General features: G+C 48.5%; 1 protein-coding gene across 1 annotated transcript in view; it reads left to right on the top strand.

Moving 5' to 3' along the window:
• LOC143844165 (uncharacterized) overlaps window positions 1-18,124 on the top strand; it is a 48,637-nt gene that overhangs the window by 5,477 nt on the left and 25,036 nt on the right. Inside the window, exons 6-7 of the mRNA XM_077351162.1 lie at window positions 2,179-2,346; window positions 3,297-3,549. Coding sequence (XP_077207277.1) covers window positions 2,179-2,346; window positions 3,297-3,549 — 421 coding nt within the window. The remainder of the gene's footprint in view (window positions 1-2,178; window positions 2,347-3,296; window positions 3,550-18,124) is intronic.

Here is an 18,124-nt window from a genome sequence, read left to right as displayed (position 1 = left end):
TGGCTAAACAAATCAATGTCCCATATGCCTTAAGAGTTGGGCAGAAAATTAGTCTATTATTTCTTCTGCCTTTTCATTCCAGGTAAAATCTGTGACTTGTTATCTGAAGGCACGATCAGTGAGATTACCACACTCGTTCTGGTGAGTGTCTTCTACTTCAAAGGCAGCTGGGAGGAGCCATTTGAAGTGGGGATGACCAAGGAGATGCCGTTCCGACTCAATAAGGTAACCACAGTGCTTAGTTCCACCTTCCTTCTTTCACCCGTCTGTACAAGATGCATTTAAGGTGACGTCCTCCAACAGGTGCACCAGCTTGCGATTGCATTCCAGGTCAGGTTTAGGGCTCTGGTTTTAAACTTTAAGGCCATATGTAGTCTGGGCCCAGTGTACCTATGGGACCACCTCTCCGAATATGTCCCGGAAAGAGCCTTGCCCTCAGCCGGTACAAACAGACTAGTAGTCCCTGACCACAAAGAAATCTGGCTGGCCTTGACCACACCTTCTTGGCCTTCGCTGGTGCTTGGTGGAATGAGCTCCCAGAAGAAGAAGACGAAGAAGACGAAGACAAAGACAAAGAAGTTGGTTCTTATATGCCGCTTTTCCCTATCCGAAGGAGGCTCAAAGCGGCTTACAGTCGCCTTCCCATTCCTCTCGCCACAACAGACACCCTGTGGGGTGGGTGAGGCTGAGAGAGCCCTGATATCACTGCTCGGTCAGAACAGTTTTATCAGTGCCGTGGCGAGCCCAAGGTCACCTAGCTGGCTGCATGTGGGGGAGCGCAGAATCGAACCTGGCATGCCAGATTAGAAGTCCGCACTCCTAACTACTACACCAAACTGGCATCAGGGCCCAGTCAGATAACAATACATTTTGCAGAGCCTGCAAAACAGAGCTCTTCCAGCAGGCCTGTGGTCAGGGCAAGTAAAACCACCACTAACAACATCTTACTGGCCTTCCTCCTGTACCTATACGCCCAACCTTAGTTCGGGGGTTACATCTCTGGGTGGACTTTGTGCTTTAGAAATTATTTAATAATGCTGAATGGTGATTTCAAGAATACTGTTTTTCTGCATTTTGTTCACTGCTCCGAGTCCACTTCAGCAGAAAGGGCGGTCTAGAAAGTCAAAGAAATAAATAGAAAAATACATTTGTGAATGGAAACCTCCTTTTCTACACAGGTCTCTTGGGCTGGACTGAGGCCACGATTTCGGTATTTTATGCTACTCACCAAATAAGTACCCCTGCTGCTATTTTCAGTCTGGTTATATTTTAACCAAAATGCACAGTATAATACTTTATATGGCTATAAAAACCATCTAAATGTAACACTGAATATTCCTGCATTAGGTTCTTTGGAGCCAGAGTTCAATTTAAATGCTTTTTGACCCAAAGGATGGATGGATTTTGATGAAGCCAATGAATGTATTCATGCCTTGTCAACCTCCTCTCCAAATGGCCAGTGATGGCGTGGAAGGGGTGTCCACAGCTCTGCTTCCCAACCATATTCTGTCCCACTTCTGGGGTTTCTCAAAGCCTGAAGAATGTCTCAGGGTGAAAAAGTTGAGACAGGTTACTAATCTACTTTCATCCACTGGCCCCCCAGGCTGAAAGAGAAAAATCAGGACTCAAAAGCAGCGCTCCAGGCTTGATGTGAGATTTATACATGATTGTCAGGTTTTAAGTTTAGCTTCATTTGACTCTAGCAGGATCTCTGAAAGAGCTTAAGAATTGGTTCAACGAGACGCTGTGTCTTCAGGCAGTCACCCCAACCCTTGGTGTTACGGTTGATTCCTGCGTGCTTTTAAAGGCCTGGATCTGGGATTTTTATACTCAGAGTGGTGTGAGAAGGACAAAACTTTGCTTGATGGCTGAAGGCAAGTGGGAACGCGGAACTGGTTAAAATTCTAGATACCCCTATTTGCTCCCTAAGGTTTGGAGGTGGCCTACTAGGGGGCTGGACAGGAACCCTGAGTATCCTTGGGCTGTGTCTCGTCTTAGGCTGAAGGAACCTTCTGTAACTTCAGTGGTTCTGCCTCTAGAGGAGTACTTAATGGCCACTGGAAGCTACAACACATAACTTGCTTTAATATATTTTGGGCAATATTTTTCCTGTCTATGTCCACTTATCAATTGTGCACCTACAATCTCTCTGCCCCATTTTTTCATTCCTCCCTCCAGAAAGAAAAGAAGACCGTGAAGATGATGTACATGTCCAAGAAGCTTCCTTTTCGGTACATCCCTGAATGCAAATTGAGCGTCCTGGAAGTGCTGTACAAGGGGAAAGAGCTTAGTATGATTGCCCTGCTGCCCGACGACATTGAAGATAACTCCACTGGCATGGAAAAGGTGATCTCCCCCCCCCCCAAAAAAAAAGACATATAAAATATTTTGCCTAAATAGTGATATATCAGATGTATGGAAAAATGCAGAAACAGAGAAGCCGGCAATACAGTATTTTGCTTTTAATTCAGAAATGTAGACAGGAACAAGGGGAGTCTTCACTGGTTCGGAACATTGCTTCATCTGGTCCAGTAATTCATTCCATTCTTCTCATCTTATCAATCAATTCCATTCCATTCCTTCATTCCTTTATTCCTTCATCATTCACTGCTCCTCTATGTATCCTGGCTGAGGGTGGTGTATAACATGTTTGCAACAAAGTTGAAATCAGAATACAAAACTTTACAACAAATAATTAAAACTCAGTCCCAATGCTCTGCCTCCATATATCTGGGTGGTGTGGGTATTTTTTGGGGGGTGGGATTTGTCTCTGCAACCTACTCTCAGCCAAATGCCTGCTGAGAAGAGCTCAGGCCTGCAGGCCCTGCTGAACTTTGACACAGGGCGCGTGTCTCTGCAGACAACATATTCCACCAGGTTGGGCCCAGGGCCAAAAAGGACCTGGTTGAGTCCAGTTGTACTTTGAGAGGGCAGGGACCACCAGCACATTCGCATCTGGAGATCTTAGAGTTGGCCTGGGGATATTTTGGGATAGGAGGTTTCTTAGATATGCGGAGTATTCTAATGGCTTCTGGAGGACTCAGAGAGGACTGTCCAAATTCTTCTGCTCAAGACCCCTTTTCACTAACCTGCCCTGTCTGAAGGAATATGGTCAGCCACTGAGCTGTAGCATCTGTGACAGCCACCCCAGTAGGACCCCACAAGCTCTCCTCCATAAGCATTTTTCAGTTGCACATTAGGGTTTATACTTTTTGCTAACTGAGTGTAAATTTTTGTCTCATGACAATATTTTGAAATGATGTCCTGGTTCTCTCTGTGTCTGTCTCTAATTGTAGCTGGAGAAGGAGCTCACCGTAGAAGAGCTCCAGGAGTGGATAGACCCAAGAAAGATGTCCGTCAGTGATGTTCATGTGTACTTCCCGATACTTAAGCTCCAAGAGACTTACGATCTGAAGCCATATTTATCAGCATTGGGACTGCTGGATGTCTTTGACAGCTCCAAGGCCGATTTGTCAGGGATGTCGAGATGCCGTAAGCTCAACTTGTCCAAAATTACTCACAAGTCATTTATAGAAGTGAACGAAGGAGGTACAGAAGCTGCAGCATCAACTACTAGAATATCAATGGTTTGCAGTCAGCCTAGGGAAATAGTTATCCAATTTGACCGTCCCTTTCTGATTTTAATCATTGTAAAAGAGGAAAAAAATATACTTTTCCTCGGAAAAGTTGCTTCTCCATGAAACAGGAAACAAAAGGCAGAACCATGGAGGAGAAATCACCAAATTAGGTATCCTTACCTTGATTGCAAGAGAATTAAGATCTTTTACTCACTGTACAATCCTGTGCAGTTAGGCCAACTTTAAGCCCTACTGCTTTCGGTGGCTTAGGTGGAAGGAAGCCTGCCTTGGCTTGATTTCAATGCAGCTTGGCTTCCCTTGTGCTTGTTTTGCTGATTATGCTTGCATGTTTTAACACTGTGTCCCACCACTTCTGTGCTGAATGTTGCCTGTAAAATGGAGTGAGGCATTAGTTGCTTGAATTGAAGGGATGTTGCCCCAAAGGTGGACATGAACAAATTTTGGAGCAGTTGTTCCAATTGTGGTCTTTCCTTAAAGCTGATTGTGATTATTTCTTAGGATCAGCTGCTTTTGCTCCCAAAATTCAGTACCGTTGAACCTGAAAACTGGATTTTTTTTGCTCTTCAGAGAGCCAGCGGTCCTTAATCTGGAGAACTGGTTTTGATTCACAGCTCATATACATGAAGCCTGCTGGTTGACCATGAGACAGTCACATTTCTCTCAGAGCCCTCTAAGCCTCACCTATCTCACAAGATGCTTGTTGTGGGGAGAGGAAGGGAAAGACGATTGGTAGCTGCTATGATAACTCCGTAAGGTAGAGAAACATGAAGTATAGAACTCTTCGGAGTCATTTTGAAAGGCAAGAATGAATAATATAACAATTAGGGCCTAAGAAAATGCCTATGAATGGTAGAAGCACATTTGGAAACAGTTCACCATTCAGTGCTGGGAAGGTGGGAGGTGACCCCCTTTGGATAGGGCAACAGTATTTTCTTTGCTATCAACATGAATATGGTATCTAACTCCTTATTTTCACAATGAACTAATCTAATAAAGCTTTTCCATTTGTCACAGTCACTCTGGTCCAGTCTGATTCAGGTACAAACAGGCATTGGAGAAGCCTTGGGGGTCTATTTATTTATTTAATTATTCAATTTATTTCCCGCCACTCCCTAAGCGGCTCATGGCGGGTCGCAATGTCTTAAAAACCTCATTAAAACTCCCATTAAAAGACTTAAAATCCATCACAACATGGCAGCAGCAAAAAAGATCCCCTTCCTACCCCCATTGCTAAGTGGAGGCGGCGAAGAAGGAGGTCAGTGATGTACAAGAAGCCCAGGGGGGGAGCCATCAGTGTACCTCGCCGACCCCAGCCTCAACCATGGACCTGGCGGAAGAGCTCCTTTTTGCAGGCCCTGCGGAACACCGAAAGATCCCACAGGGCCCGCAGCTCACCAGGGAGCTCATTCCACCAGCTGTGGGCCAGGACCGAAAAGGCCCTGGCCCTGGTAGAGGCTAGGCGTGCTTCCCTAGGGCCAGGAACGACCATCAAGTTTGCGCCTGCAGAGCGCAAGGCCCTGCGGGGTGCATAGGGCGATAGGCGGTCCCTCAGGTATGTGGGTCCCAGCCCACGTGAAGCCTTAAAGGTTAAGACCAAAACCTTGAACCGGATCCGGGCAGCAATAGGCAGCCAATGCAGCTGCCTCAGTACAGGCTGGATATGGGCCCTCCAAGGTCCCTAGCAGCTGCATTTTGCACTAGCTGAAGTTTCCGGATCAAGGGCAAGGGTAGGCCCGCATAGAGCGAGTTACAGAAATCTAGTCTGGAGGTGACCGTCGCATGGATCACACTGGCCAAGTGTTCAGGGGACAGGTAGGGTACTGGTAGTCGGGCTTGGCGAAGATGGAAAAACACCTGGCCAGCTACTTTCTTGACCTGTGCCTCCATAGTCAGGGAGGCATCAATAGTCACACCCAAATTCCTGGCCTGGGACGCGATGGTGAGTTGCACCCCTGCCAGGGTGGGTAAGTGTGTTTCCTGGTCCTGCCCCCTACTACCCAGCCACAGGACCTCCGTCTTGGAGGGGTTGAGTTTCAGACGACTCTGCTTGAACCATTCTGTCACCGCTTCCAAACATCTGGCGAATGGTTCTGGAGGAACCAGCTGGGCCAGAGGACGCGTGAAGATATTGAATAATATATTGAATAAGATATTTTGGGCTGTATCAACAGAGGCATCACATCAAAATCACAAGATGTCATAGTCCCATTGTATACGGCACTGGTCAGACCACACCTGGAGTACTGTGTGCAGTTCTGGAGGCCTCACTTCAAGAAGGACGTCGATAAAATTGAAAGGGTACAGAGGAGAGCGATGAAGATGATCTGGGGCCAAGGGACCAAGCCCTATGAAGATAGGTTGAGGGACTTGGGAATGTTCAGCCTGGAGAAAAGGAGGTTGAGAGGGGACATGATAGCCCTCTTTAAGTATTTGAAAGGTTGTCACTTGGAGGAGGGCAGGATGCTGTTTCTGCTGGCTGCAGAGGAGAGGACACGCAGTAATGGGTTTAAACTTCAAGTACAACGATATAGGCTAGATATCAGGAAAAAGTTTTTCACAGTCAGAGTAGTTCAGCAGTGGAATAGGCTGCCTAAGGAGGTGGTGAGCTCCCCCTCACTAGAAGTCTTCAAGCAAAGGTTGGATACACACTTTTCTTGGATGTTTTAGGATGCTTAGGGCTAATCCTGCGTTGAGCAGGGGGTTGGACTAGATGGCCTGTATGGCCCCTTCCAACTCTATGATTCTATGATTCTATGATTCTAATGTGGGGGAAAGAACCGTGCCCTGTGAGACCCCACAAGGGCACGAGAACTCATCCCCCACTGCAACCCTCTGGGTCCGGTTCTGGAGGAAGGAGCATATCCAGCGCAAGGCTATGCCCTGTATCCCGGTGCCGGCGAGGCGGTGGACCAGTAACTCATGGTCCACGATGTCAAAGGCAGCCAACAGATCCAAAAGGACCAGCAGGGCTGACCCGTCTCTATCCAGCTGGCGACTGAGGTTGTCCAGCAGTGTGACCAACACCGTCTCAACCCCATGGCCAAGACAGAAGCCAGACTGATATGGGTTGAGTGCCGAAGTTTTTTCCAAGAATGCTAGGAGCTGGTCTGCCACGGCCCTTTCCACCACCTTGCCCAGGAATGCTAAGTGCGACACCGGGCGGTAGTTGGCAGGGTCTCATGGGTCCAGCGCTGTTTTTTTCAGGAGAGAGCGAACCACCGCCTCCTTCAGCCGCTCAGGGAACTCCCCAGAACTCAGGAAGATGTTGATAATGTCACTAAATTGGCCTCCTATTCCTTCTCCGCCCACCTTGAGGAGCCACGAGGGACAGGGATCGAGGGGGCAGGTGGTTGCCCTGACCGAACCCAGCAACTTGTCCACTTCGGAAGAAGAGAGCCGTCTGAAGCCATTGAACCTCGCTACCAAAGGTGGCCAACAGGCCTCCAGTTCATTTACTGTATTAATTGTGGCGGGAAGGTCACGACGGAGCAACAAGACTTTGTCCGCAAAATAGCTCACTAATGCCTCACAGCCGAGTTCCAATTGGCTAATATTTTGGCATCCCTGAAGGGCGGTGAGGGATCGAACTACCCTAAATAATTGGGCTGGGCGAGAGCTTGCAGACGCGATTTCCATGGTGAAGAACTCCCTCTTTGCCACTTTCACCGCCATCTCATACGCCTTCATAAGCGTGCGATAAGATGTTCTTGCAGCTTCGTCACGAGTCTTCCGCCACACTTGCTCCAGTCGTCTCACCTCCCTTTTCTTCTCCCGGAGCACCCCCGTGTACCAGGGGGCCCGTTTGAGTTGAGGTCAGAGAGGACGCTTAAGAGCGATCTCATTTATAACGGCTGTCAGACTCTAGTTAGTGTTCCTGTATCATTAAGTTCCTGGGAAATGGCAAAACTATTCCTGGTTCTTTTTAGATATGGCCCACAAAGAAAAATTAGACCTCCAATTCATCTTTTTATCAAAATATTTGTTTTCCTCTTTAACCTCAACTGACTTCAATGAATATAGACGATCCTAGTCTCCATAGATAAAATAGAGCAACTACATGAATCCACTTAAATATATGATCCCCAAAGTTAGCAGTTCACATTTGGGAAGCCCCTTGGAAGAAGAAACAGCTCACGGTCAATTCAGACTCTCATATTTAGAGGTCTTCCAAACCTCTTTTCAGCAGCAGCCAGCTGTCCCTCTTGGCAGGGCTCATGATTGGTTTACAGAGTTCAAACCCCAGGCAGAAGTCTCTGTGCACCTGTACCTTCTCATCTGTTCCTCTTCATAATTTGCTAAGGGGTGAGTGGGCAGAGAGTGGGCAAGGCCAGTCCACCACAAGCCAGGGCTCAGGGCCAGCAGCTGGACCGACCACCAAGAGTAGGTGGTAAGCCCGGCTGCTGGCCTTGCCATTGGGGAGGGGGCTGGGGATGGCTTTCCCGGGGCCCTTCAAGCAGGTGCGGTGGGCCTGCTTGGAGGCCCTCCGGGAAGCCGGGGCCTTGGTGGGGATGGGGGCAGGCAGGGGTGGCTTCCTGCTCGGAGGCCTGTGGGGAAGCTCGGGCCTCAGTGGAGAGGGGGGTGGGCGGGGGGAAGCTGGGGCCTTGGCTGGGATGGGGGTGGGGGGTGGCTTTCATTAGGTGGCAGGGGAGCCACCAGGGGTCCCCGTGTCGCCGGCCACAGGGTGTGGGTGGCTCTTTGAAGCTTGTCCTTATGGACAGGCATTGATCTAGTCTTATATAAACTCTCTGTCAATGCATTGTGTGGCACCCCTGGAAATCCCACGGAAGGCTCTCCCTATTTCACAGGGCATGAGGCACACCTGGAGGACCGCATCAAGGGGAGTGAATGGCCACATTGGGGCAATCCTTGCCTTTGACCAGGGGAGGGGGGAGAACTAGGAGAGAACTGTATGCCCCAGGGTGGGGTGGGGGGCCCTGAAGCAAATGGGGTCCTGTTCCATTCTTGGGTGCGGTCAGAGGATGCAAATGTAGCAAGGGTGTGTCCAAAGGAGATCTGGGAGGAGTTTAGCCCCTCAAAAAAGATTAAATAAAAGAACAAACACAAAAGGCTACAATTTGAACCAACCTATTAACAATTATATAAGAGATTCAAGATTCAAGGAAGATTCAAGAGATTCAAATTCAAGGAAAAGTGAAAGACAAAGAATGATGAACTTGCATGAAGGTTCTGGAATGAAAAGTAAACCTCCTTTAAAAACCTGTGCAGGCGCCTGAAATCTCTGGTGTGCATCTTGATTTTTATTTCATTTATTCGATTTGTTACCCGCCACTCTCTGCACACTGGCTCATGGTGTGCTACATGACAATTCACATACAATAAAACCCACCATTAAAACCCCATTAAAAAGCCCAACAACCTTCCAGAAAAATACAGTTCAACTTGGTGGTAAAATAGATATAAGGCCTCCCTACAACAGAAAAAATGGAGCAGTGAGAGCATACGACAGCCACGCCAGTGTGGCATCTTATCTTCCTGGGGGGAGCCCCATCTGACCTTCCTCCAGCACTGGCCTCATCTGTTGACTGGCCTCATCCCGCATAAAGCAAATTCCTGCAGCAGACCAGGAAGGCTGAATGAGACCAGGGTGTAAACTGCACGGAGCTTTTATTCCAACCCCAGATTGATTCAGTCCCTGCCCTCTACACAGAATGCGATTTCCGTTTGGATTTGGGGCAATTTAAATTTTCCTTCTGCAGCAAGAAGGATTGATCCAGAGTGACCCTACCTTTATTATGGGATATCTCAGACTGCTGCTAATCCTGAATATATTCAGAAAATCGCATTGTTTTGAATCTGGGCTCTCCTCCTTGGTAGAGGACCCGTGATTGGCTACAGGTGGTCATGTGACAAGCCTGCCTCAAAGGAGAAGCCCCTAAGTTCTCTCAACTTCTGTCGGCCTTGGATTTTTTTTTTGTGCCTTCTTCGTCCCCCCCCCCTTCAAGAAAAGAAAGGATTTTTTCCTCCCTCCTCTGACTTCTTGGATCCTCTCCCCCCCCCTTCAAGAAAACAAAGAAAGAGTCTCCATTTGCCCCCCCCCCTTCTGAGCCTCCCTAACCACGTGCAGAAGACTTTCCTTTTTCAATGGGGAGGGGGGAGGGAGAGGAAGACCCGAGTTCAAAGCGATCTGAATTCAACAGGATTGACAATGGAATAAAGAAAGTAAGTGCAGACTCTGCCCAGGACTCCCTGTGCCAGAGAGCTATATATAATCCATCCATACACTTTCAGCAACTTTTTTACAGCAATCTTCAATTTTAAAAGGATTTTTAGTCACCAGGCACGTAAAAGTTGTCACAAATATCTTAAATGTCACCCTGTGATGCACATGAAGATCTGGTACACTTCTGCTTCTTCACTGGATTCAAGAAACCAAATAAAAACAAGGTCTGAATGGTGCCCAAAGAAAGGACCTCATAATTTAATTGTCCTTGAAGAATCCTTCATATTTTTTAACTGAATATTTGTTTTATTTTTATAAGGAAAAAAGTAGAAGACACAGAAATAGAATGTCCGTTATGGAAAGGGAAGGTAGATTCATGATTTTTTCCATTTCCTCATCCTTAAGTTACAACACGTTGTTCTTTATTAATGTTAGCACTTTAGTAGACATTCCCAGCATTGCTGAAACTCTTCTGATGACTCTTCATTTAACATGTTCATCGGTTTTGCTGTTGATACCAATGTATTCAGTTTGTCTGTCCATTCTCCTGGTCCCGGTAGGGATGGTTGCCTCCATCTGGTCGTAACTATTAGTCTTGCAGCAGCTGATGCATAAAATAATAATAATAATAATAAGAGTTGGTTCTTATATGCCGCTTTTCCCTACCCGAAGGAGGCTCAGAGCGGCTTACAGTCGCCTTCCCATTCCTCTCCCCACAACAGACACCCTGTGGGGTGGGTGAGGCTGAGAGAGCACTGATATCACTGCCCGGTCAGAACAGCTTTATCAGAGCCGTGGCGAGCCCAAGGTCACCCAGCTGGTTGCATGTGGGGGAGCGCAGAATCGAACCTGGCATGCCGCACTCCTAACCACTACACCAAACTGGCTCTCTAATGCAGTCCTCTGGAGGCCGCACTTCAAGAAGGACGTAGATAAAATTGAAAGGGTACAGAGGAGAGTGACGAGGATGACCTGGGGCCAAGGGACCAAGCCCTATGAAGATAGGTTGAGGGACTTGGGGATGTTCAGCCTGGAGAAAAGGAGGTTGAGAGGGGAAACGATAGCCCTCTTTAAGTATTTGAAAGGTTGTCACTTGGAGGAGGGCAGGATGCTGTTCCCATTGGCTGCAGAGGAAAGGACGTGCAGTAATGAATTTAAACTAGGGTTGTGCAGGAAGGCCCCGATTCGGACCAATTCAGACCTGTCCGAATCGATTCAGGGCCAATACAAGTCAGTGGAGGCCATTAACTTGCATTGGAAAGCCTCCCAAATCGTTTCGGATGATTTGGGGCCAATGCAAGTCAAGGGCTCCATTGACTTGCATTGGAAATCCTTCCCCCGCCTTCCCTGGGGGCTGGGGGGGGAGGGGGTGTAAGTTGCACAAGGAAATTGCCAATTTACCTGCTGAAATCATTGTTTTCTCATGATTTTGGGAGCCCCTAGGATGGGACCCCTTGGTCCAATCTTCTTGAAACTTGCAGGGGAGCTCGGGGGGGGGGGGGGTCTTCCCTGAGTCCCCTGCAAGTTTCAGGAAGATTTCACCAGGGGATCCCATCCTGGGGGCTCCCAAGGAACATTCCCCATAGAAGTCTATGGAGAAACATGTTCAGACTAAAGAACCTGACACTCCATTGTATCCAATGGAGCAGATAGGGGCACCCTCTTTGGGAGCCCCTAGGATTGGACTCCTTGGTCCAATCTTCTTGAAACTTCCAGGGGACTCAGGGAAGACCCTCTCTGAGCTCCCCAAGAAGTTTCATGGGTGCCACTTACACCCCCTCCCCCCAGCCCCCGGGGAAGGTGGGGGAAGGATTTCCAATGCAAGTCAGTGGAGCCATTGACTTGCATTGGCTCCAAACAGAGCAGGCCAGGAGGGGACTTTCTCTCCCAGGTGCAGGGGAACCTGTGGCTGGCAGCCTAAGCAGCCTCCAGGTGAGAACTGCAGAACCAATAAGGTCCACTGAGTTCTCACCTGGGTTCCCCTGCAGAGGAGAGGGCGGCCCTGCACTGGCCTGTGGGGGGGATATCCCTGCACCACTGGGAACACTAGTGGCTCATGGATGTCAACCTCCAGGGGAGACCTGGAGATCCCCCCAGAAACCCCCAGTGAAGCTGTAGAGCTTCACGGCGCCTACACACTAATCCGGGAGAGCCTCAGAAAGCAAATGGAGGAGCTCAGAGGCGAATCTGGATGCTCCATCCATGCTGTGGACTCATCACTGGCTCTCCCATCCAGCCTCCCCCCTCTAACAAATACAGAGCAAGAGGAAGACTTGCTTTTCACAACCCAAATGGGTATCAAAGCAGCTTCCAGTCACCTTTCCCTTCCTACGCTTGGGCCACTGTCCTCAAACACCACAAATCCAACTGAAATCCAACTGCTCTACTCAGGCCACATTATAGGAGAACAGCCCTGGCAGCAGCAAAAAGGCACATTCCCTTCCCCAGATGTCCATACTCGGCGCAGTGGACACTGGTGGGGAATCCAACAACCTAACAGCAATAGGCCACCGCCTCAAACCACCTCTAATCCAACCGCTCTACTCAGGCCACATCCTGAGAGAGCCCTGACAGAGCTGTTCTGGGAGAACAGCCCTGGCAGCAGCAAAAAGACAAATCAGCGCACACACAACAACAAACTCCTCCTGGGCACCCACTGAGAAATGCTCAGTTACTTCTTGGGTTTAACATGAGCTCTAAGGCTCACTTTGGGGCTGGGAAAAGTTTTCCAAATGGGTGGCATGACTGAGGGACCCAGATTTAATCTCTGGCCCTCTGGTGATTGCAGAATTTCTGTGTGTGGGGTGGGGGGGCAATTTAGATTGGCCAGGGCACTGGTCCTGTCTGAATTTTTACCTTGGGCGAGCGTTTTTCATCCCCGCCACCCAGAACAGACTCAGAGAAGATGCAGTCACAGCAATTCTGTGCTCACCTCAGTCCTCCTCCAAGAATAGTTCTGGATGGCCAAGAGCCGGCAAGTTGACCTTGAGGAAGACCAATTGCTGGACTCTTTCGGGTGCCAGGCGGGAGCGATACTCGCAGACGGTGCTGCTCGCATGAGAAAATGCCCGCTCGCTCTGGACGCTCGTTGGCGGGCGCGAAAGGTAGACACGGGCCAGGCGGGAGAGGGCCAGCCAGACCGCCTCCATCCTGGCCCAGTATCTCAAGGGACAGGCGTTCTCGGACTCCTGGGGCTCACCGAGGTAAGCCCTCACCATCCCAGACGCACTGTCCTCCCTCGGGCACCCGCTGCCCTCAAGAGAAGGAGTGGGCTGGAGGAACCCCAGCAAGAAGTTGCCCTGCTCAGCCTTCTCGCTAGGGTGGCCCGCAGTGGCTGATGTGCCAGCAGAGGCTGGGGGCGGGGGAGGAGCAGCGGACGTGCTGGCTCCTTCCTCCCCTGCCTGACCTGACACCTCAGCCTCCCTGGACTTCCACCAGACAAGCCTCTGAATGAGCAGCTCGCACCATTCAGGAAGGCTCCTCTCCCTCTCTGCTAAGCTGCCCTTGATGTGCGGATCACACATGGCGGCAAGCCTGTATGTCACTGACTTGCAGAGGGGCTCAAAGCGGCTGTCAAGCCCTCTCAGAAGCCTCCTTGCAAGCGCGCGCACGGCTGGAACAGTGTCTGCATGTCCTCGAGCCGGGGCCAGGAAGGGGGCCAGCATCACACAGGCCCTGTGGACCATGGGCACGACCAGACCCAAACTTGCCATGTCAGACGAGAGCATCTCCGTGAAAGTCTTGAAGGGCCCAAGAACTTCCACGGTCTGAGAAATGATCTCCCACTCTCGGTGGGTGAGCCACTCCCCAGGCATGAACATCCTCGTCTCCTGGACAAGGGCATCTAAGGCTCTCCTCTGCTCCACCAAGCGCTCAAGCATGGCATGGGTGGAGTTCCAGTGTGTGCTGACGTCTCTGATAAGGCAGTGCTGCGGCACGCCCATCAGGACCTGCTTTCTCTCCAGCCCCGAGACGTCATACGAGCTGTGAGATAAATGCATCATGATCTTCCGGCACTTCTCAATGAGATGCTGGAAGTCAATGGCTTCGGCGGATGAACCGGTTCCCTTGGAGCCGATCCCAAGGGCATCCTTAACCACGAGGTGGAGAAGGTGGGCCGCACAGGAGATGTGCTTCAGACCCATGCCCTTGACCGCCTTGGTCATGTTGAGGGCACCATCTGTCACCAAGAAGCCCTTGGTGACCCCTGTCCCACTACCTACCCACCCATCTACCATTCTACGAATGGTGCCCTCGATGTTGTCTGCCGTGTGCCGCACATCGAAGGGCTCGATGTGCAGCAAGGCATGGTGATAGCCTGCTGGGCAGCCCTCACCCTGCCTAACAAGCTCGACCCCACCCAGCATCTCCCGAACGTCCCACCAATGCGCAGTCAGTGAGATGTACTCATCCTGCGCATGACATGACGTCCATATGTCCGACGTGAAGTGTACGGTGATGCCTGGGGACATGAAGGACAAGCCACTCATGTCCCCAAGGCTCACCCCGAGGGTGAGATCAGGCAACTCCTCCTGACGCCCCAATGCCTCACTAGCAAAAGGAGCGACACAAGGGGCTGCCTGATCAGCAGCCCCCGCAGAAGTGCCAGCAAAGACCCCTGCCTGACGCACCTTAGAAGGGGGCGCCCCGGCAGCCGCCTCAATAAAGAGACCCTTGCGGACACTCTTTATTGCACCACTCCGGCCACAGGTCGGAGTGGTGGAAGGTTGACCCAAGACAGGCCTCTTCTCAGGTGGGGGGAAGGACGCTTCCTTCCCCCTCTCACTCCCCTCCACCCCTCTAGTTTTCTGTTGGGCCTTTCCCCCAGGGCCCCTAGCCTGATCTTCCTTCTTGCCACTCATGTCTGCGTTCCCTTGGACAAACTGTTTCTAATCTAAGAGACAGGGAAATTTGTGGCCCTACCACTAACTGCCCTAACACCTGTTTCTAAAGAAAACTTGAAACTTATAAAACCCTCCCACCAGCTACCCGTTTAGTTTTTCTAGACCCTAAGCTGACCTAACTTCTATGGAATTTTCCTGTTCTCTCTCTCTCTTGTTTTTTTTTTTTTTAATTAAAGGAACCTGTTTGGGCCTAGCTAAGTTTAACTGGCCCTACCTAACCAACAGCAGGGGAAAATTAGGAACAAAAACCCTTTTTACACTTTTAAAGTGTTTTAAGCTACCTGAGTGTTACTAGCTAGAAGGAAGGCTGGAGCAGATTTGTGCACCAAGCCCCCACCTGATCTGCTAAGAAGAACCCCCTAAACCTGTTGGCCTCTTAATCAATTCCTGTCTCTACCAGGAAAGCTGGCCTTCAATAAGGCACAGCCCCTGCTGGTTTAAAGTTTTTTAAACCACTAAGAAAGTCCTTTTAAACAGTCTGGAAGAGATATAAAAACAGGATAGAACCTCATACCCCATTATGGCTCTCTCCAGAAGGAATGTCAAGATTTGGGGATTAAAGCAAACCCCTAATTGGTATACCTATAGGGAATTGATTTATAATGATGGAAACACTGTTAAACTGGAATCAAGAGAAGACCTTTCAGATCATAGGATAGATTGGTTTGTATATTATCAAATGGCAGAATTGTTTAAAATACATAAAGAAAAGGGTTTCAATATACAAAAATCTAGATTTCAGAAAGAAATATTAGAACAGGAGGATAAAGAAATTTCAAAAATCTACAAGCAGCTGTTAGAATGGAATATGGAAGACGAAAAAGTCTTCCATATAATGATTTCTTGGGCTAGGGATTTTGGCAACACGGTGAGTTTGGACACTTGGGGAAGGTTATGGAAGTTTGATATGCGATTCACCCCATGTTACTCTATTATAGAGAATATTTATTAAATGATTTACCGTTGGCATCTTACTCCAGTTAAGTTAGCTAAATGGAATTACAAAATAGGCAACAAATATTGGAAATGTAAACAGGAGAGGGGTGACTTTTTTCACATGTGGTAGGAATGTAAGAAAGCAAGACAGTATTGGGAGAATATAATTGTGGAATTTTAAAAAATGTTAAAATTTAATTTTGAAAAAAAACAGAGTTATTTCTATTGAACCTTTTGGATGGCAGGGTCCACAAAGATCATAGAGTTTTATTTATGTATGCTACTTCTGCAGCCAGAATTGTTTTTGCTTCTAAATGGAAGAGCCCTGATATTCCCTCAACTGAAGAGTGGTTAAGAAAACTGGTGGACTATGCTGAAGTTGCCAAATTGTCTGCCATCTACAAAGATCCCGATCTTGGAAAATATGCAAAGCAATGGACATTGTTTTGGAATTATATGAAAAAAAATTATCCAGACTTTGTGAAGATTTGTAAAATTTAACATAGCAACAGCAGGTTCTAAGCATAGTTATGTCACAGATTTAGGTTTACTATTGCATTTGTTAGGACTAGGAGAGAAGTCTTGAATGTATATTTGTATTTATTTGTGATTGAATGTTAGATTGATGAATTTATGGATTAGTGATGGGTATGGATATTTTGTTTGATATCACAATAAAATATTTGAATTGGGGGGAAAAAGTTCTTTTTAGCCTAGATCCCAAATCACTTTTTTCTTATAAAAATGCAACCCTATCTAGCTACTTAGGAAAGAAACTATCTATTCTAAAAAATTAGTAGCACTTTAAAAATTTTCCTGAAACTATGGATTTTACTGCCTATTTAAAGGGTCACTAATTGGGCACCCCAAGAAGAACGCAGCAATTCCCCCCAGGAAACAATCTCTAAAACACCGACCAGCTGCCAGCCACCCAGGGCACTCCCCCAAAGGTGGCAACTGAGGAAAAGTGGCCCTGCAAGGCCCAAACTGCCAAACAAAGCAAGCCAACTCTACCTAGGCCAACCAAAGAAACAGCTTCTACAAACAAACAACCAGCAGCCATCCAGGGCACTCCCCCAAAGGTGGCTAGCAAGAAAAACTTGCCCTGCAAGACCCTAACAACTAACCAACCAAGCTAACTCTACCTAGGCTAACCAAAGAAACAGCTTCAACAAACAAACAACCTTACCAGCAGCCACCCAGGGCACTCCCCAAAAGGTGGCTGGCAATCAAGATAAACTGGCCCTGCAAGGCCCTAACAGCTAAACCAATCTAAGAACAAACACAACCCCCCCCCCAACTGAAACTAGCCCCCCACCAAAAAACGCCTACAACTGCCAAGCAACCAGCTGCCACCCAGGGCACGAAGCCCAAAGGTGGCAACTGAGAAAACCTGGGGAAAAAAACCCAAAACAATCAAACAACCCCCCAAAAAACAACCAGAAAAAGTACAACTTCAAAATACAAGCCCCAACCCCCACCCCCAAAATTGGTTTTAAAGAAAACCAAACAGCAAACAGTTTAAACACAATAAAAACATCAAATACAATTCCCCAACCCCCCAGGCCCCCACCCACAGAAACCCAAAGGCAAAAAACTTTGGAAAAGAGGAGGGAGAGAGAGGGAGAAGAGGGAGGGAAAAAGAGAAAAATAGGAATGAAGAGAGGAAAAAAACCCTAAAACAAACTATTGGATGTCTTCTCCAGCGATGTCCAGTTGTCCACAGGCGAGGTCCAGGAGTCCAGGAGGCAGGCAGGCAGGCCACTCTACCAAGCAGGGAGCTTGGGAGCAGCACAGCAAGCCAGCCAGCCAGAGAGCTCAAGTGAGCTCCAGCAAGCAGACCCTTGATTTAAGAAGCCTCCTCCTGGGCAGGCTACAAGGGGATTTTAAAAATAAAAAGTCTTCTGTGAGTGGCCAGAATGCCTGAGCTGAAAAGCATTCTGGTTGGCCACTCACTCCCCCCTCCCTCCCGCCACCATTTTCAGCGGGAATAAAAAAAAAGGGGGGGGGCAGCCAGAGGCTACAGGCAATGGCTGCCTGAAGCCTCCGACTCAGCTGAATGGATTTGGGCCCGTTTTTGGCTTGGAAACATCCGAATCGGGTCAAATTTGGGCGATTCGGGCATTTCTGAACCCGAATTGCACATCCCTAGTTTAAACTACAATGATATAGGCTAGATATCAGGAAAAAAAATTCACAGTCAGAGTAGTTCAGCAGTGGAATAGGCTGACTAAGGAGGTGGTGAGCTCCCCCTCACTTGCAGTCTTCAAGCAAAGGTTGGATACACACTTTTCTTGGATGCTTTGGGCTGATCCTGCATTGAGCAGGGGGTTGGACTAGATGGCCTGTATGGCCCCTTCCAACTCTATGATTCTATGATTCTATGATTCTATGATATTTCTTGTAGCTGCTTCGGTAGGTTGGTAGGGAAGAAACATAGCCACATATATTTAGCATTCAATGGAAACATGTATTTCATAATTTTTTTGCATCGTCTGGTGCAC

Source organism: Paroedura picta, chromosome 9 (genome assembly GCF_049243985.1).
Source record: "Paroedura picta isolate Pp20150507F chromosome 9, Ppicta_v3.0, whole genome shotgun sequence".
NCBI lineage: Eukaryota > Metazoa > Chordata > Lepidosauria > Squamata > Gekkonidae > Paroedura > Paroedura picta.
The sequence above is the reverse complement of the archived record's forward strand: the minus strand, read 5'-3'. Positions and strand labels throughout refer to the sequence as shown.